Genomic DNA, 20,467 nt, shown 5'->3' with positions numbered 1-20,467 from the left:
GGTTTGGGGAGTTCAGGAGTCTCCTTCCTCACTGGTGCCACACACCAGTGTCTTATCTGGACAGGACTGTGCTGCAGCATTCATGCAGCCATCATAACAATGGTCTGAAAGTTCAAACAGGAATAGGGTGCGAAGTGAGACCAGCGGGTGAGGGTTTTAGCCTAATGCAGCCAAGGTGGGGGATCAGTGTGGAAGGAGGGCTGTACGGGGCGGGGGCGGGGGGGGGGGGGGGGGGGGGGGAGGGCAAAGGCTCATGATGGCTTGAAGAGGAGCAAGGAGGCGGATGAGAATGAGAACAATGGAAGGGAGAGGGAAGACCAAGGAAGGGGAAGCTGGATTCTGAAGGCTGCATGAAAAGCTCACAAACAAGGGGGTTAAAGGGACACCACATTGTTTACTGGAAGGGGTTGCACAAAGACTCCAGATGCATTGGGTTGATGTCCAAGTCGGGCATGGGCACCTTGTAGGTGATGGGCTTGAGAGGGGGAAGGTGGTTGAATCAAGAAACTCTCCTTGAGGCTGCGAGCTGTTTTACCCTGGGTTGCTGATGTCCTGCACGGTCTGGTAAAGGCAGGTGGCCTAGAGAACGTGCTGGACTGGTATTTAAATATGGCACTGGGTCCTTCGAACTCACCAGCTGACGGCAGATGGACAAATCAACTGCTGGCCTGTCTCGGAGGGGAACACACGTGCATAATTACTTAGGTTCCAAATGCTGAATCTGGTGTGGAATCCCGCTATTCTGGTTGGCACGACAGGTGCTGCAGGAGATGCCCACCACTGCACTTTGACTCAAAATGGGAGAATTCTGTCCATTTTCTCTGTCCCCCAATTTGCTGTCTTCGCCAAATTTAGAAATGCTTGTTTTTGATTCTAAAGTCCAAAATGTTGCTAGTTTCTTATTCTTTTTCTTATTTCAAATATCACATCGCCTTCTAAACATTAAAGAGGTAAACTTAAACCAATAGCCGATAAAATCCTGCATCTCATGTTTGTGCAAATCATTAAAAAGCTGTTGCAAGTCATTTATCTGGAACCCATAGGACCTGTGCATCTTGGACTAATGCCAATGATGAAGGACTGCTTGACGCCTTGCCAAGGTTCAACTAAATACAACCTGTTCTCATCGCATTGCCTCGTGACACGTATTCATCGTGAGAACACACTATTGAGTCAAAACACTTTGTTCTCATCATTTAATTCTATCCCTATGCATCAACCTTTCTAAGAAGTAGAAACTAGACAGTAGCGATGAACGAATGGTTGTTTAGCAAGTGTTGCATCCGAGGAATCTGTTTTAGGACTATTATGATCTGTGCCTGGAACATAGCCTGGAACTGTTGGACTTTAACCTGGTGTTGTTAAAACTGTTACTGTGTTTACCCCAGTCCAACGCCGGCATCTCCACATCTGGAACATAGGAGCAGTAGTCCATTCAGCCCCTCAAGCTCTTCCACCATTCAGTTAGATTTTCCCTGATCTCTATCTTGGCTCCATTTATCCACTTTGATCCCATAACATCTTATATTAATTCCAATTCTGAAACCTCAGCCTCAACAACCTTTGGGGAGAAAATTCCAGATTCCCACCACCCTTAAGTAAAGAAATGCTTCCTGATATTACACCTGTACAGCGTAACCCTCCTTTTAAGATTATGACCCTTGCTTTTCCCTCACCCACCAGAATTGGACGAATCTTCTATACTCAATACTTTACAAGTATCTACACAATCCGTTCTCATTTAACCCTTTTGGCCCCAGGATTATTCTGGTCAATCTGCACTACATCCCTTCAAAGTTAATACATCCTTCCCGACATGTGTGCCCAGAACTGAATATAATATTACAAATGGGGTCTCTCCCGAGCTCTGTACCGTTGTAACAATACTTCCACTATTTTGTGTTCCAACTGTTGAGATATAGACCAACATTCCAGTAATCATTGCAATGATTTCTTTGTACCTGTGATTTCTGTATGTGAACCCCTAAATCTCACTGCAGCTTCCAGAGTTCCTAGCTGCTTGCCATTTAGACTTGGCTACCCGGACAATGATTTCACAGTTTGCATGTGACAACTCTCTGAAATGTATTAAGTAACGCGGAGGATTGCATCAGACTTTTGGAGGATGGACAGACTGTTGAAATAGGCAGTAAGAGTTTTAACAACACCAGGTTAAAGTCCAACAGGTTTATTTGGTAGCAAATACCATTAGCTTTCGGAGCGCTGCTCCTTCGTCAGATGGACTGGAAATGTGCTCTCAAACAGGGCACAGAGACACAAAATCAAGTTACAGAATACTGATTAGAATGCGAATCCCGACAGCCAACTAGATCTTAAAGATACAGACTATGTGGGTGGAGGGAGCATTAAGCACAGGTTAAAGAGATGTGTATTGTCTCCAGACAGGACAGCCCGCAAGTCCAGGAGGCAAGTGCATGCCTATGCTATGCTCAATTGCACCTTAGTGTCAGTGGGATTAGCAGGGTAAATAGGTGGGATTACGGGGAAAGGGCCTGGGTGGGATTGTGGTTGGTGCAGACTCGATGGGCAGAATGGCCTCTTTCTGGGGCAGCACGGTGGCTAGCACTGTTGCCTCACAGTGCCAGGGACCCAGGGCTCGATTCCCAGCTTCATAGAAACCCTACAGTGCAGAAAAAGGCCATTTGGCCCATCGAGTCTGCACCGACCACAATCCCACCCAGGTCCTACCCCCATATCCCTACATATTTTACCCGCTAATCTCTCTAATCTACGCATCCCAGGACACTAAGGGACAATTTTAGCATGGCCAATCAACCTAACCCGCACATCTTTGTACTGTGGGAGGAAACCGGAGCACCTTGAGGAAACCCACGCAGACATGAGGAGAATGTGCAAACTCCACGAGTGACCCAAGCCGGGAATCGAATCCAGGTCCTTGGACCTGTGAAGCAGCAGTGCTAACCACTGTGCTACCGTGCTGCCCCGGCTTGGGGTCACTGTCTGTGCGGAGTCTGCACGTTCTCTCCGTGTCTGCATGTTCTCCCCATGTCTGCGTGGGTTTCCTCCGGGTGCTCCGGTTTCCTCCCACAGTCCGAAAGACATGCTGGTTAGATGCATTGGCCATGATAAATTGCCCCTCAGTGTACCCAAACAGGTGCCGGAGTGTGGCGACTAGGGGATTTTCACAGTAACTTCATTGCAGTGTTAATGTAAGCCTACTTGTGACACTAATAAACTGTAGGGATTCTACGAGATGTTTAAATATCTGCACAAGGGTTGGTCATATGCTAAAATAAGATGAAAAGAGTGCAGTTGTTGCCTGCTGAGTTTGTTTTGTGTGTTTATTATTATGCAGTGGGGTGTGTGAGAGGTGAGTCACAGCCAGTGCTGCCCAGCTCTGAAACCAGGCCTTGCCCCGCAGACTGCATTCACCAACATGGCCCTCTGCTGATTGATGCAGCCGCCCCCACCGGATGTGACGCGCACTCGGTGTCGTCACTGTTGCTGGGCAGACTGGGTTCCGGCGGGAGGGAGGGGCTGTTCCCGGAATTAGCCGCGGGAGGCAGCGGCTGTTCCAGCTTCCGGCGGGAGGGAGGGAGTGGCTGTTCCGGCGGCTTGCTGTCGATCCTGTCATACGCACTGCGGCTTCTTTGTTTTCCCCCCAACCCGCGAGAATCCACTGAAAATGAGAGGCTTCGGCGGAGACCGTGACCGCGGCAGAGACCGGGGAAGGTAGGCGGCGTGACCGGGGACTATCTACCGGCTGGTTTTATTTCGTTGAGGCGGGGAAGAGATTAGGATCATTTTCCAGCGGAGCCGGTTGGGGCCTTTCGCACCGGCTGAGGCCTGAGGCTTCGGGGCCTGTTGCCGCTCCTGGGTGTGCGGGGAGCTGGCCGGATGTGATGGTTGGGGGGACTGGGGGGGGTTAGAGCGGGCTTTGAGGAGGTTGTTGCCGGCGGTAAGCTGGGGCGCCGGTTGCGGGCCGGACCGGCTCATTCCGGTCACTCCGAGCAGCGGGGTCCCGCCTTCCGTCCTATCGCGCTCTGATTGGTTCCCCCGCCAGGCTGCCCTCCTGTCTGATTGGATGTTTGAGCTGTCAGTCAGCGCCCTGAGTGACAGCCGCGCCGACCAATCAGGGCGCGGCCCACTCATAGTCCTGCCCAAATCCGGGTATTTGCACCTGGATCCGCCGGTGACGTCACAAAGCCCGCCACGCGTCAAGCGGGAGCCGGCCGTTCAGCCCATCGAGCCCATTCCTGCTGTACTTCTGGTGGGGTTTAGCGTGGCGACAGCACTGCCCAGGCCTGGCCCACCACGCTCTTAGTTGCTGCACTAACCATAAAACACAAATAGAAACTTCTTACTGTGTATACCCCAGTCCAATGTCGGCATCTCCACATCATAAAAACTCAAATGCCAGAGAATCATGGAATCCCCACAGTGCAGAAGGAGACCATTCGACCCATCGAGCCTGCACCGACCACAATCCCATTCAGACTCTTATCCATGTGATCCCATGTATTTGCCCTTCTAATCCCCTGACACCGAGGTCAATCTAGCATGGCCAATCAACCAAACCCCTGCACCTTTGGACTGTGGGAGGAAACTAGAGCACCCATAGGAAACCCACACGGACACGGGGGAGAATGGGCAAACTCCACACAGTTAGTCGCCCAAGGCTGCAATTGAATCTGGATCCCTGGCGCTGTGAGGCAGTAAGAAGTCTTAACAACACCAGGTTAAAGTCCAACAGGTTTATTTGGTAGCAAAAGCCACTAGCTTTCGTCCGAAAGCTAGTGGCTTTTGCTACCAAATAAACCTGTTGGACTTTAACCTGGTGTTGTTAAGACTTCTTACTGTATCTACCCCAGTCCAACACCGGCATCCTCACGCTGTGAGGCAGAGCAGTGCTAACCACTGTGCCAGGATATCACACCCTGAGGTGGGCGCTCCATTATTATCCTGATGTGGGCACTCGCTAGTCTGCAGATTTACCTATTTCTGACTGAGATCCAATCTCCTTTCACACTAGCAATGGTCCACGGTTTGGTGGTGGGCCCAACCGTGGGGGCCCCTCCCTTGGGAAGAAATTTGGACAGCCCGGAGAGCGCCTGAGGAAGAAGAAGTGGGACCTGGAGGAGTTGCCTAAATTTGAGAAGAACTTCTATGCAGAGCACCCTGAAGTGGTTCGATTAAGCCCGGTGGGTATCCATGTTCAGGAAATTCCAGTACAGATCCGTGTTGTGAATGTTAACTGTTGCTGTATTCATGCCGTTAGGGGACTGTGTTAGGGATGGCACAGTAAGAAGTTTAACAACACAGGTTAAAGTCCAACAGGTTTATTTGGTAGCAAATGCCACAAGCTTTCATAACGTTATGACGAAGGGGCAGCGCTCCGACAGCTAGTGACATTTGCTACCAAATAAACCTGTTGGGCTTTAACCTGGTGTTGTTAAACTTCTTACTGTGTTTACCCCAGTCCAACGCCGGCATCTCCACATTAGGGATGGCACCTCATGATATGTGGTCTCTGTGTACACAATGGGCTGAATAGCCTCGTCTGTATCATTCCCTTCACGTCTGTCCCAAGTGTTCCACAGTGCTCCACAACCAAATTATTACTTTCGGTCAGCAAACAAGGGGCTATACTGTTCCATGGTACATTATTGAATTTTAGATGTCTGCTTTTAAAAAAAAAATAGCTTTTAGCTTCCAAGGTACTGAAATTTTAATAATAGTTAATTTTAAAACTTCCTATCTCAGACTTAATGAAAATGAGGACACTTGAAATTGGAAGTACTGATTAACGGGAGGTGGGAGAGGGATAATGGGTATGTGTTTCAATTGGTGGAATGTGGCCAGTGATGTCCTCCCCCAGTGTTCTATTCTGGAGCATCAGCTTTTCACTATATTTATGCATGACTTTGATAAAAGAGGGAGCTGTATATTTTAAGTTTGCTGACAACACGAAGTTGGGCACAATAAATAGATGGAAGCAGGAATGATTAAGAGTGAGTGGGCAAAACTGGCAGCTTGAAATCAACGTGGAAAAATCTTGAGCTGATCCACTTTGGGGCTATGATGGATCAGAGTATTTTCTAACGAGTAAGAATCGATCGGTTGTAGGGGAACAGAGATTTGAGAGTACAGCTACAGAAATCACAAACATAGAAACTAGAAGCAGGAATAGGCCATTCATACTTCGAACCTGCTCCGGCATTGATTTTGATCATGACTGATAGAATTCAATATCCTGATCTCTCTCTCCTGCCGCCCCCCCCCCCCCCTCTCCCAATATCCCTTGATCCCTTTAGCCCCAAGAGCTATAGGGCTGAAAGAGGTAAGAGATGGGGAGGGGTGAGGCGATGGGGGAATTTGAAAACAAGATGAGGATTTAAAACCAAACTGATGCTCAAGCTGTGTAGATGAATTGACCAGGTACTAAACAGGAATTGAGGGGGGGGAGGTAGGAACTCGGGAAAGTTATAATCATCAGGAAAGTGGTACTGAGCAAACTGCTGTGAGCTGGCAATCCCTGGGTCCTGATGGAGTGCATCTTAGATGGCGAGTGAGATAGTTGATGCATTAATTTTAATTTTCCAAAATTATCTGTCGGAGTCGGAGAGCATTCTATTAAATTGGAAAATAGCTAATTTAACTCCTTTACTTAAAAAGGGAGGGGGACAGCAGGAAACTACAGGCCAGTTAGCTTAATATCTGTCATAGGGAAAATGTTAGAAGCTATTATTAAAGATGGCAGGGCACTTAGAAAAAATCAGTGCAATCAGAAAGTCAACATAGTTTTGTGAATGTTTAACCAATTTATCGGAGTTCTTCGAAGGAGTCACATGTGCTGCGGTTAAAGGGGAACCGGTGGATGGACTGTACTTCGATTTCCAGAAAGCATTTGATAAGGTGCCACATTAAAGGTTATTGTGGAAAATTAAAGCTCATGGTGTAGGGGTAATGTATTGGCATGGAAAAATGTTAGTTGGATAACAAGAAACAGGGTAGCCATAAAATGGGTCTTTTCCTGGTTGGCGGGAGATGATGAGTAGTTTGCCACGGTGATCAGTGCGAGTGTCTCAACTGACTTGGATGAAGGAATGATTAAGTTTGCTGATGAGATAAAGCTAAGTAGGAAAATAAGTAGTGAAGAGCACATAAGAAAGCTACGCAGGGATATGGATAGGTTAAACAATTGGGAAAAGATCTGGCAAAGAGAGTATAATGTGGGGAAAATGTGAAACTGTCCATTTTGCCAGGAAGAATAAAAAGTTATCAAATATTGAGACTAGAGCTGTGAGATTTGGAGGGATCTGAGTGCCCTGGTGCATGATACACAAAACATTAGTATGCAGGTTCAATAAGTAACTGGGAAAGCAAATAGAATGTAATTGTGAGGGGGATTGGATATTGAAACATAGAAAAACTACAGCACAAACAGGCCCTTCGGCCCACAAGTTGTGCCGAACACGTCCCTACCTTCTAGACCGACCTAATAGGAACATAGAAAAACTACAAATACAATATAAAAGCAGGAAGGTTATACTTTAGTTGTACAAGGCACTAGTGAGACTGTGTATAGTATTGGTCTCCTTATTTTAGGAAAGATGTAAACATGTTCGAAGCCGTTCAGAGAAGGTTTACTGGCCTGATACCTGGAATAGGTGGGTTGCCTTACAGGGAAAGGATGGATAGGCTAGACTTGTATGTGCTGGAGTTTAGAAAAGAAAGAGGTGACTTGATTGAAACGCATAAGATCCTGAGGGGTCTTAACAGGGCTGATGTGGAGGTTGTTCCCTCCAGTGGGAGAATCTAGAACAAGGGAATCACTTCAAAAATAAGGGCCATTTAAGACAGATGAGAATAATTTGTTTCTCTGAGGCTGGTGAGTCTTTGGAGCTTCTTTCCTCAAATGACAATGAAAGCAGAGGCCTTGAATGGTTTCAAGGAAGAATTGGATAGATTCTTGATAAACAGCAGGTGAAAGAAAGATTATCAGGGTAGGCGGGAGGTTACTGTCATGCTGTTGATCTGCAGAGCAGGCACAAAGGGCCAAGTAGCCCACCCCCACTCCTAACTCGTTCATAGATCAGCGAACCATGGGTGAAAGGTGAATGGGACTTGACATAAGTCAGGGTACAGCAAACATAACTTTGGGTGACCTTAAAACTATAGAAGGTGGGAGACTAGTCAGGAATGTGTTGGAATAGTCCAAGTCTGGAAGTAATAAAAGCATGGGTGAGTGGTTTGACAGCTGCTGAGCTGAGGCAGGCGTGAAGTTGGGACTTGAAAGTGGGTAGTTTTGGTGATGGAAAGTTTAGATATTTGGGCTGGATGTGAGTTCGCAGTTGCTAACAGTTTGCTTCAGACACAGATAGTTGCTCACAAGTCTGAGGCTCTGGAACAGAGTTGCGACCAAAGACACTGGTTTTCAAGATATTTAATTGGAGAAAAATTCTGCTCATCCAGTTTTGAGGATGCAATATTGTCTTTCGTTTCAAGGAATACAGAGTGGTGGAATTGATGTTACAATTGGACAGAGCTCTGGTTAGACCCCACCTGAAATGCTGTGTTCGCTCTAGCCACTTCACTTCAGGAAGGATATGTTGGCTTTGGAAGGATGCAGTGCAGAATGATGAGAATGATAATTGCAACACAACCAGGCCATTTGACCCAGAAGGTCCATGGAGATGTTTATGCTCCATGAGTCTCCAGTCTCCTTGCATCTCACCATTAAAGTATGCTATTTCTTTCTCCAGAACTTCCCCTTAAATGCATCAAGGTTATTCACCTTAACTTTGCGCTCAAGAAATGTACATTTTTAACACTGGACAAAGTTTCTCTGAAATTCTCTATTGGATTTGTTAGTGACTCTTTTATTTATGGACCCAAGTCCTGGTTTTCTCTGTAGGAAACATCTCGCATCTGTGTCAGATGCTTCATGATGTTCTCTGCTATTCATTTCTATCCCTTTAGAGATGTGATCCCAGTGCTTTGCCTGGTTTTTAATTTCCTTATTAACATGAATCGATTTCTCTACCCTATTTAGGCACTTACTTCAGGCCCTCCTTAATCTTCCCACAAAATGTACCACGCACGCTTCATTTGCCAATTGAGTACTTATTCTAAATGTTATTAATGCCTTCCTGTATTTTGTCATGGTTCTCTTTATTAACAACATGCCCTCACTATCATTTCTGCCAGTTTCTGTGTCCACATCATATGGTGAACAACTGTGGTCCCAGTATGTATCTCTGGAACATCATTTTTCTGCCAGTCTCCTACTCTGTTTTCTGGTTTGTGACTGGTTCAGTGTGCATTCTGCTGCCTATGCCTGCCTCCTAATCATGATAGTGACATTGAAGGACATTTGATGTTGATACAGGAACTAAATGGGCTAAATTATGAGGACAAATTGCACGGGCTAGGTTTTAATCCCTTAAATGCGGAAGTTTGCAGAGTGATTTAATAGAGGTGTTAAAAGGTGATCAAAGAAGCTGATAGCAACTACTTCCTGGTGGAGGAAATTTAGAATAAGAGAGCTTAACTTTAAAAATGAGAGTTAGGCTTCCAGACATCAATAGGATTGATGTCAGGAAGCACACAGAGGGTTAGCGGAAATCTGAAACTCACTTCTAAGGAACTTAAGTCAATTAAAAATGTTGATAGATTTTTTTTGTGCATTGTTCTTAAAGATTATGGAACCAAAGTGGGTAATTTGTATTAGTTTAGAAACCATAGAAATCATAGAAACCCTACAGTGCAGAAGGAGGCCATTCGGCCCATTGAGTCTGCACCGACCACAATCCCACCCAGGCCCTACCCCCACATATTTTACCCGCTAATCCCTCTAACCTACACATCCCAGGACTCTAAGGGGCAATTTTTTAACCTGGCCAATCAACCTAACCCGCACATCTTTGGACTGTGGGAGGAACCCGGAGCACCCGGAGGAAACCCACGCAGACACGAGGAGAATGTGCAAACTCCACACAGCATGCATGGCAGAATGGCATCTTCCTGATCCTGTTCTTCATAATGTAGGAACGTGTGTTACTGTTACCTGTTGAGCAATTTTACAACCACTGGAGCAGATTCTAAACTCTGCAGTCAAAGAAAATTACAGCACAGGAACAGGCCCTTCGGCTCTCCAAGCCTGCACCGACCATGCTGCCCGACTTAACTAAAAACCCCAACCCTTCCGGGGACCATATCCCTCTTCCCATCTCATTCATGTACTTGTCAAGATGCCCCTTAAAAGTCATTACCGTATCCGCTTCCACTACTTCCCCCGGCAACGAGTTCCAGGCACCCACCACTCTCTGTGTAAAAGATCTGCCTCGTACATCTCTTTTAAACCTTGCTCCTCGCACCTTAAACCTATGCCCCCTAGTAATTGACTCTTCCACCCTGGGAAAAAGCTTTGACTATCCACTCTGTCCATGCCTCTCATAATCTTGTAGACTTCTATCAGGTCTCCCCTCAATCTCTGTCACTCCAGTGAGAACAAACCAAGTTTCTCCAACCTCTCCTCATAGCTAATGTCCTCCATACCAGGCAACATCCTGGTAAATCTTTTCTGTACCCTCTCCAAAGCCTCCATCCACATCCTTCTGGTAGTGTGGCGACCAGAATTGAACACTATATTCCAAGTGCGGCCTAACTAGGGTTCTATAAAGCTGCAACATGACTTGCCAATTTTTAAACTCAATGCCCCGGCCGATGAAGGCAAGCATGCCGTATGCCTTCTTGACTACCTTCTCCACCTGCATTGTAACTTTCAGTGACCTGTGTACCTGTACATCCAGATCCCTTTGCCTATCAATACTCTTAAGGGTTCTGCCATTTACTGTATATTTCCTATCTGTATTAGACCTTCCAAAATGCATTACCTCACATTTGTCCAGATTAAATTCCATCTGCCATCTCTCCGCCGAAGTCTCCAACCGATCTATATCATGCTGTATCCTCTGATGGTCCTCATCGCTATCCACAAATCCACCAACCTTTGTGTCGTCCGCAAACTTACTAATCAATCCAATTACATTTTCCTCCAAATCATTTATATATAATACAAACAGTCCTGCCACACCCAACTGTGAACAGTGGTGGACAATTAAAAGCTCGCTGGAGGAGAATGCTGCACAAATATTCCCATCCATGGTGATGGGGGAGCCCAGCTCATCAGTGCAAAAGATAAGGCTGAAGCATTTTCAGCCAGAAGTGCTGAGTGGATGAACCATCTCGGCTTCCTCCGGATGTCCCCTGCATTACAGTCTTCAACCCATTTGATTCACTCCACATGGGTAGCTAAAGGCACAGGATTCAGCTATGGACCGTAGAAATATGTCATAGAACTAACCGGGGGGGCAGGCCATATTAGATTTAGAAAGGTGCAATCAGACAGAATTTAATGTTCTCTGGATTTGGAAACCATTTCTTTACATTGAAAGATGAGAGGGGAAAACAAAGAGCATTATGGAGCAGTTAACCTAACGTTTGCTGGGAAATTACAAGAGGTCATACTTAGCAATAGGGCGATTGAACACCTTGCCAACTTTCAGCTGATTAGAGGGGGCCATGGGTAAACAGTTACGCCCAATACAGTGATCACATTATTTGAAGAGGTGGCTAACGTAAAGCACAGGGGAATGTCGATGGGTTTTGTTCATGTGGACTGACAGAGGCATTTTATAAAAGTTCCTCAAAGGAGACTGTCAGCCAAAGTTGTAGCCTATGGAATTGAAGGCAAATTATTGATCTATTCACAAAATTGGTTGAGAAGCCAGAGGCAGCAGGGATAATGGACAGACATTCCAGTTAGCAGGAGTAGCGGTGTCCTGCATGATTTCTGTTGGGGCCTCAACTTCTCACCATATTAATTAACAATTTAGATGATGGGATTGAAATCCACATGTCCAAATGTGTTGACACAAAGGGGAATGTCATTGTCATCTGTGAATGGCCAAAACTGTGGCAGATATGAGGTCATTTAGTTTGGACCAAAGAGACTAAAGTGGAGTCGTTTAAGTGGTGGAAAGCTGGAAACAGTGGAGGTCTAGGTACACAAATCATCAAAATGTCCCAAGCAGATGGAAAAAATAATCAGGAAAGCCAATGGAATGTTGACCTTTCTGATTAGAATACAAAGGGATAGAAGTCGTATTTCAATTAAACAAAGCCCTGGTTAGACCACAACTGGAATGCTGTGGGCACTTCTGGGCTTCACCTTGGAAAATATATTTTTGCCTCCAAGGGTATGGCGGTTTACCAAAATGGCATCTGGTTTAAATTGCAAGGCAAGATTACACAAACCTCATAGATGTATTTCCTAGAATTTAAGAGGTTATGGGGTGATTTGGTCAAAGTTTTCACGAGATTAAAAGGGACAGACAAATTAGATGGCGGGAAAATGTTTCTGTTGGTTGTGGAGTCCAGGACTGATGCAGAATCTGAAAATTGAGTGACATTTCAGTAGTAAAATTAGGAAAGAAGTTTGAAATTCTCTTCTACAAATGCCAATTGATGCAAGATGAATTGTAAATTTTAAAACTGAGACTGATAGATTAGGGGGATTAAGGGGAATGTGGAGTTAGGTCATAAATCAGCCATGATCTCATTGAATAGCAGAACAGACTGGAGGGGCTCCTGTTCTATATTGCTAGCTGTGACTGAGTGCATTGCAGTTTTAAAATTCATCTGGTGGAGGACTGGCTTCCCACACAACATTTAATTTTTTAAAGTTTATTTATTATTGTCACAAGTAGGCTTATATTAATACTGTAATGAAATTACTGAAAATCCCCTAGTCGCCACACTCCGGCGCCTGCTCGGGTACACTGAGGGAGAATTTAGCACGGCCAATTCACCTAACCACTTTCGCACTGTGGGAGGAAACCCGTGCAGACTCTGCACAGGCAGTGACCCAAGCCGGGAATCGAACCTGGATCCCTGGAGCTATGACGAAGCAGTGCTAACCACTGTGCCAAGGTGTCACCCCAACTGTGTTGGTAAACCAGCAGTTTACCAAATTGTTCCACTATGTTGCTAGCATACTTTATCTTAAAAACATGCTGTGCTTGTCACACTCTTGGGATATAACTGCAGTTATGTTGACAAAGGTAGCAGAGAGCTTACAAACAACAAATACCTGGATGTTTATCACACAGCTAATGTGAAAGTGACTGCCCTTGATGCAGCATTGACTGAGTTTGCTACCATGGAGACCTAGTAAGCAGGGAGTCTGGGTGAGAGGAGAGAAACTGAACTAGACCAGGCATAAATGCCGTGGCTACTGAGCAGGTCAGAAGCTGGGAATTCTGTGGTGGGTAACTCACCTGACACCTCAAGAGTGTCAAGAGTATGATGGAATGCTTTCCACCTGCCTGGATAAGTGCTGCTCCTACAACACAAGCAGCAGCCCCCTTGAACAGTACCCCATACACCATCTTAAATATTCACTCCCTCCGCCACTGGCAGACAGAGGCAACAACGTGTACCATCAATAAGATGCACTGCAGCAACACTCTAAGGCACTTTCCAAACCCATGATCTCTATCATCTAAAAGATCCAGGGCAACTGAAGCATGGGAAGACCACCACCTGCAGGCTTGATTCCCAAGTCATGCACCATCCTGACTTGGAACTACATCATTGTTCCTTCACTGTCGCTGGGTCAAAATCCTGGAACCCCCTTCCTAACAGCACCCTGGGTGTACCTGCACATGTGGACTGCATGTTGTGAGGGTGAGGTGAATGCTGTCCTGGATATCCTAGCCACTTTCAGTGGAGGAAAATACAACATTGTAACAGGTCAGGACCTGTAGCTCATGTCCTGAAATTGGGGATGTGTGGCTAACAGTGTGGCATCACACCGGAAAACATTCGATTAGTTTTGGACTAGACAGTTCAGTGGGAATAAAACTGAATGCATATTTGATCTGATGAAATCTGTTCGGCAAACAGGAACGTCACTAATAGGTTAGAAAATAAGGAAGTGAATGAGAGAAGAGTGGGCTGGATTAGAGAAAATTATTGAAAGCAGCATTGCAGGCCAGTAAAAGACTGAATGCTAACAGCATTGTGATTTATTTCCCAGGTTGGAGCTATTTTCTTCAGAAGAAACCTTAAAGGGAACCTCATGAAGTTCTGTAAAATTGTATTAGGCACTGTAGATGTGGAGAGAATGTTTCCAATTGTGTCTATAAACACAAGATAGTTAAATAATAAAATAGGGGAGTAAGGACAACTTCCTTTAGTTATGGAATGACAGGTATTGCCGTTGACTTCTGAGGGTCTGTCGCTCCTTCTACCAGACTTAGTGAAATTGCAGAACTGTTTTAATTGAAATTTCTTTTTGCCTTTTGGCAGTATGATGTGGAGGACTTCCGCCGAAAGAAAGAGATTACAACAAAGGGATCAGACTGTCCCAAACCCGTGTTCCAGTTTCACCAGGCAAATTTCCCTTGTGAGTGTCAACCACGTTTGATGCAGCTTCTCTTGCATTTTTCCTACTCTGTTCTTCTGGTGGCTGTTTTATTTTTTAATATACATTACGCATTGTGTGTGTGAGATATATTTCTCTCTGAAGTCCATTCAGAGGGTGTTTTGAAGGGATGCAGAGTGATAGGTTATTTAACTCTGCTTTCCCCATTGCGTTGGATCTTGATACAAACGGATTGTGTAGTTAAGATTGTCAGAAAGTGTGCAACAATGGGACCAAAGTGGGTGATTTGAGATTCCAGGCCAGTGCATTTAAACATCCATCTTGTACAGAAATTCTTTGTTTGATGTAGAAAACCTGCTGCATCTGATATTCCTGCAGAGGTTGGCCTATCTCTACAGAACTAGGGGCTTGCTACTTTATTTTGGATTATATATGTTGAACTATGAAAAAGGGAGATGTTCGTCGTGAATTGCATTCCTTCAAACATTCATGGGCTGTAATGTTACATGGGACTAATAGTTTGAGCCAGGGGATTTCTTACTCAAGGGTTACCTGTTACAGGGTTGATGAACTAGTAACATGACTGGGAATTTTAACTACAAAAACTGAAATTACTGACTACTGTTAGCAGCCATTCCCATGAGTTCCGATGTTGGAGTTCTGTCAGAACTGGGAGAACAGCACCTAAAAAGGGATCAAACGAAGAAAGGAAGATAAAACACACATTCATGCAAACATATGATCTGATTAATTGTGGCCTGGAAATTATGAGAAGGTTAAATATTTGAAATCATATTAATAGGAGACCAAATAAGCACTTTACAGGTCCCATTACCCGTGTGTATTCCTCTCTCTCTTTCTTTATTGTGTTTGTTTTTTAAATGTTGTTCCTCTACAATTTCTTCTAGTACTGATAAAACTGTTCTGAGGGTTTGGTTTCCAATCTCTGCAGATTGTGAGATTTTTCAACACCCATTGTGAATATTTTGCTTTTCATTTTCTAGCCTACGTAATGGATGTTCTGTGTTCCCTCAACTTTGTGGAACCAACGCCAATCCAATGCCAGGGCTTTCCTGTGGCACTGAGTGGGCGTGATATGGTTGGAATTGCACAGACTGGATCTGGCAAAACTCTGGCTGTAAGTACTTTCAACCTTTCTCCCCTTTGTGTGAAAGATTACAATTTAATGATTCCTGGGTAAATTGCCAGTTTAAATTACAGCTGAAATTTTTATTTGCCATCCAGGAGCAGGCAGCCACTTGGGTACATGGAGTCATGCAACTCATTGAATGTTTTTAAGGCAAGGACAGATACATGTTTGAACGGTAAAGGAATTAAAGGTTATGGTGAGGGGGCGGGTAAGTGGAGCTGAGTCCACAAAGAGATCAACCATGATCTTATTGAATGGCGGAGCAGGCTCGAGGGGCCAGATGGCCTACTCCTGCTCCTAGTCCTTATGTTCTTATGTAATTGCATGGCATTTTCAGCAAGTATGTTACTGACACACCCAAGAAGAAAATTTTGTTATTCTAGATCTTCGGGTTTTTAATTTATGCTTTCAGTCCTTAAAGTTTATATTATATTCTTAGTCTTTTGTATAACTTAAATATATCTGGATTCCTGCTTTCAGAAGTTCATCAACAAGGGGCGGCATGGTGGCACAGTGGTTAGCACTGCTGCCTCATAGCGCCAGGGGCCCAGGTTCAATCCCCAGCTTGGGTCACTGTCTGTGTGGAGTTTGCACATTCTCCCCGTGTGTGCGTGGTTTTCCTCCGGGTGCTCTGGTTTCCGCCCACAGTCCAAAGATATGCGGGTTAGGCTGATTGGCCATGCTAAATTGCCCCTTAGTGTCAGGGGAAATGGGGATAGGACCTGGATGGGATTGTGGTCGGTGCAGACTCGATGGGCCAAATGGCCTCATTCTGCGCTGTAGGGATTCTATAATCTAAGGATGATAGGGACGGCCCATTTATGTTAATACAGAATCTGAGGTAGACATCAAAAGCTCTTCCGTTGCAGCTTGGCTGATGGCTACATTGTCAGAGGTGCCATCTTTTGGCTGAGACATCACACCAAGATTCTGACTGCAGTCTAAGTGGATATAAACAATGTTACAGTTGTATTCAAAGAAAGACAGGGAATTTCTGGCTAACATCTATTCCCCAACCAAAATGACCGGAAAATAATTGACTGCTTTCTCGTTTCAGTGCTGTTTGTGGAACTTTCATGTGCACAATCTGGCTGCTGTGGCTGCCTATAAATCAACAGAAAAGTGGCGTGAAAAGTGCACGTTCTCTCATTTTGCTGCTCCAGAATTATTATTAGAATTGCTTCACTCAATAGTCCCATATATAGCAGGTTCTCTTCGCTTAGACCCTCACTGTCCCCTCGAGTCTTTTATTGATCATGGAATTAAATGTCACCAAGTATGAATCCTTTACCAAAGATCTAAACTTGTCTGTATCTCCTGGAATCTAGTTATCTCTCAAATGCTGAAATTACCTCTCAAAAAATCTTTCACATTCCCAAGAGCACCACCATCGCTAGGAACTCCTATCTGGACCTGGTGGATTTGTCTGCTATTCTTTACTTTGCCAAGCGACTCATTGAAATCCACACAAGGACATAAAGTTGTTTTACTTATCCACTAAATATCCCAGAAAAAGTTAGGCCTGGTGCATGCAGGTGAAAGTGAATTTTTAATGTTTAAATTTGATCCGATTGCAGTTACTTTTGGATAAATGTTGGCAAGCTATTTGGCTGCTAATAAACAATGAATCAGATTTATTTAAATCTAATTTAGCCTGCCCCATGTTGCCCATATGACTTGAGTATGAATCCCATGAGACTGCTAGAAGTCCTAAAGGATGTGTACTTCCACATTTGCCAAGGCAATCCCACAGTCATTCAAAATAAGTTGCATGGGGGAATGTGACTTCTCCCCAGTTCAGTATCTCACTTCTCCCACTACCCCCAGGTTGTCACTAGACAGGGTAGTAATTAACTGAAATATATCTGATCCCATGCAGCTGTCCTACCCAGCTTCTCACCTACATGCGTTAATTGTTGCATCCAGAATTTAGCCTTCCCTTTTCTCTGTCCAAGTTTTAAAAAAATTCCTTATTAGGATGAGAGCTGTTGGCATTTCCTGCATTCCCCATTGTTAGCTACCCTTGGAGTTGGCGTTAGGCCATCTCAGCTAACCAAGAACATTGACTGTTGCTCAGTTAGTAGCATTCTTACCTTTGAATCAGAAGTTGTTAGATTCAGAACCACTCCAGAGACTTTGTGAAGCAGCTAAAGATGAGTAGGGCGCGTTCCTGAGAGGTTCACTGATACCTGGGGCTGAGGTGATTGGACTCCAGCCACAAAGATAGTGCCAGGCATGACTCCATGGGAAAGTTGCCTTCAGTTTTACTTGAACCCTTGGTGCCACATGCACTGAAAGTTTCATTGTAGGATTTATTTGTACCGATGCTAAGAACGTAAATATATATTGGCCTGTAATTTTCTGGCTCCCCAGTGTCAGATTTTGAGGGTACCCCAAAGATGCGCTGGGGAATCCCTCTTGGAAGTTGCCACGGTAAGGGCTTATGCAGCAGTTGTCCAGCAGAGCTGTCTTCCCAGGACAAGTGTGCTGTCCTGAGAATCATCCAACAAAGTGAGTTAAATCGCCAACCTCGGATGGTTCTGCCAGTGTTCGGCTTAATTGTTACCTTGAAAATGTGAGAAATAAAACTACTTCTAATTTCAGTGTAACACTGGACAATCCCCCCACCCCCATACTCCTGCCCCCCACAAGACTGGCCATCTCCCGAACCGCCATCTGCATGGGGTTTCTTGCCACACACACACGCACACCTCCCCCACCCCCACCCATGTAGCACCCAGTAGTTTGTTGTTAGCTGAGAGTTTTAACAACTTTAATGAGTAACATGATTGGATTGTAACTTCTTGAGTTTTTGTTTTCCAGTACTTACTGCCCGCCATTGTGCACATCAACCACCAGCCATTCTTGGAGCGTGGCGACGGCCCCATTGTGAGTGCTTTACTTTAAACTAATGGAAATTGTCTCTGTTGATGGACTGTTTCTCGTGGCAACCTTTTACAATTTGGATGGTGACCATTTATTGTGAGGTTACAGAGAACCATATCGTAGCACAATTCAAATTGTTTCATTTATGCCCACATCAGAAGAATGTGGTATCCAGCCCCACTCCTTGAGCACATGATCCAGGTTGACACTCCAGTATAGTCATCGGGTACTTACACATGTTAAAGATGTGGTCCTTTCAATGAGATATTAATCCAAGACCCAGCCTACCTGTTCAGATAAATATTAAGGATTCTTTAGAAGAGAGTTCTTCCACTGCCCGAATTCACCATTCCCTCACCTAAATCCAACGAAAGCAGATTTACAGACCATCATGATAGCTTTTTGTAACGTAACATCCTACTACAAGGTAGTTGTCGCATTTGGCAACGCAACAGCCATTTATTTTCAAAGTAACTCCTATGACTCAGATTAAGATGCTTGAGCGTCTTGTTAAGGCGTTAGGTAAATGAAAAGGATTTCTGAACTGTGATATGTTTGCAGGACAACATGCAGTCGAGCAGCAAAGTGACATTAGTTTAATCCAGTTTGATTTATACACGTGCTCACACAAATAGCCATGAGAAGGTGCTATTACACTCATTAAAAACATACAAATTAGGAACAGCAGTAGGCCATTCCATTTGATAAGATCACAGCCTCAACACCATTATACATTCCCTATACCCTTTGAACCCTTGTCAATCAAGAATCTATTTGATTCAGATCTAAAATAGTCAAAGACCTTGCCTCCACTGCTCCATGGGGAAGAGAATCCCACGCACCGACAGAAATAAAAAAATTTCTTCATATGACTGCAATGGGAGAGCCTTTATTTTTAAGCTGCTTCCCAATTTTAGCCTTTCATAAGGGAAACATTCTATTAGCATCTACCCGATCAAGTCGCCTCTTGTGAATGAGTGAGTGGGCAGCAATTTCAATAAGATCTGCTTTTATTCTTAGAAACCCAAGTGGATGCATGCCCAACATTTTCTCACCACATATCCCCATCATCGAAGGGACAGTTCTCCAGATGTGGTCTGAAGGGTGTACAAGGATAGAAACTATATATTCCATTCCCCTTGCAATAATCAATTGCGGTACCTGCAAGCTAGTGTTTTGTGTTTCATGTATCGGGCTCTGGGCTCCCCTACGCCAGGCACTGGGCTCCCCTCTGCGCCGGGCACTGGGCTCCCCTGTGCGCCGGGCACTGGGCTCCCCTGTGCGCCGGGCACTGGGCTCCCCTGTGCGCCGGGCACTGGGCTCCCCTGTGCGCCGGGCACTGGGCTCCCCTGTGCGCCGGGCACTGGGCTCCCCTGTGCGCCGGGCACTGGGCTCCCCTGTGCGCCGGGCACTGGGCTCCCCTGTGCGCCGGGCACTGGGCTCCCCTGTGCGCCGGGCACTGGGCTCCCCTGTGCGCCGGGCACTGGGCTCCCCTGTGCGCCGGGCACTGGGCTCCCCTGTGCGCCGGGCACTGGGCTCCCCTGTGCGCCGGGCACTGGGCTCCCCTGTGCGCCGGGCACTGGGCTCCCCTGTGCGCCGGGCACTGGGCTCCCCTGTGCGCCGGGCACTGGGCTCCCCTGTGCGCCGGGCACTGGGCTCCCCTGTGCGCCGGGCACTGGGCTCCCCTGTGCGCCGGGCACTGGGCTCCCCTGTGCGCCGGGCACTGGGCTCCCCTGTGCGCCGGGCACTGGGCTCCCCTGTGCGCCGGGCACTGGGCTCCCCTGTGCGCCGGGCACTGGGCTCCCCTGTGCGCCGGGCACTGGGCTCCCCTGTGCGCCGGGCACTGGGCTCCCCTGTGCGCCGGGCACTGGGCTCCCCTGTGCGCCGGGCACTGGGCTCCCCTGTGCGCCGGGCACTGGGCTCCCCTGTGCGCCGGGCACTGGGCTCCCCTGTGCGCCGGGCACTGGGCTCCCCTGTGCGCCGGGCACTGGGCTCCC

At 46.1% G+C, this 20,467-nt stretch overlaps 1 protein-coding gene across 2 annotated transcripts in view; it reads left to right on the top strand.

Moving 5' to 3' along the window:
• The first annotated feature begins 3,556 nt into the window (after positions 1-3,556).
• Positions 3,557-20,467, top strand: part of LOC144509136 (putative ATP-dependent RNA helicase DDX17) — a 45,496-nt gene continuing 28,585 nt past the window's right edge. Inside the window, exons 1-5 of one of the 2 annotated variants that reach the window (XM_078237538.1) lie at positions 3,557-3,714; positions 5,015-5,183; positions 14,359-14,455; positions 15,439-15,572; positions 18,408-18,473. In XM_078237538.1, the coding sequence (XP_078093664.1) occupies positions 3,668-3,714; positions 5,015-5,183; positions 14,359-14,455; positions 15,439-15,572; positions 18,408-18,473 (513 nt within the window). In that variant the 5' untranslated portion in view covers positions 3,557-3,667. The remainder of the gene's footprint in view (positions 3,715-5,014; positions 5,184-14,358; positions 14,456-15,438; positions 15,573-18,407; positions 18,474-20,467) is intronic. The other variant, XM_078237539.1, reaches the window with a different exon arrangement.

The sequence above is a fragment of the Mustelus asterias genome, chromosome 21 (genome assembly GCF_964213995.1).
Source record: "Mustelus asterias chromosome 21, sMusAst1.hap1.1, whole genome shotgun sequence".
In the NCBI taxonomy this organism is placed as follows: domain Eukaryota; kingdom Metazoa; phylum Chordata; class Chondrichthyes; order Carcharhiniformes; family Triakidae; genus Mustelus; species Mustelus asterias.
This window is presented reverse-complemented; position numbering and strand designations above follow the sequence as displayed.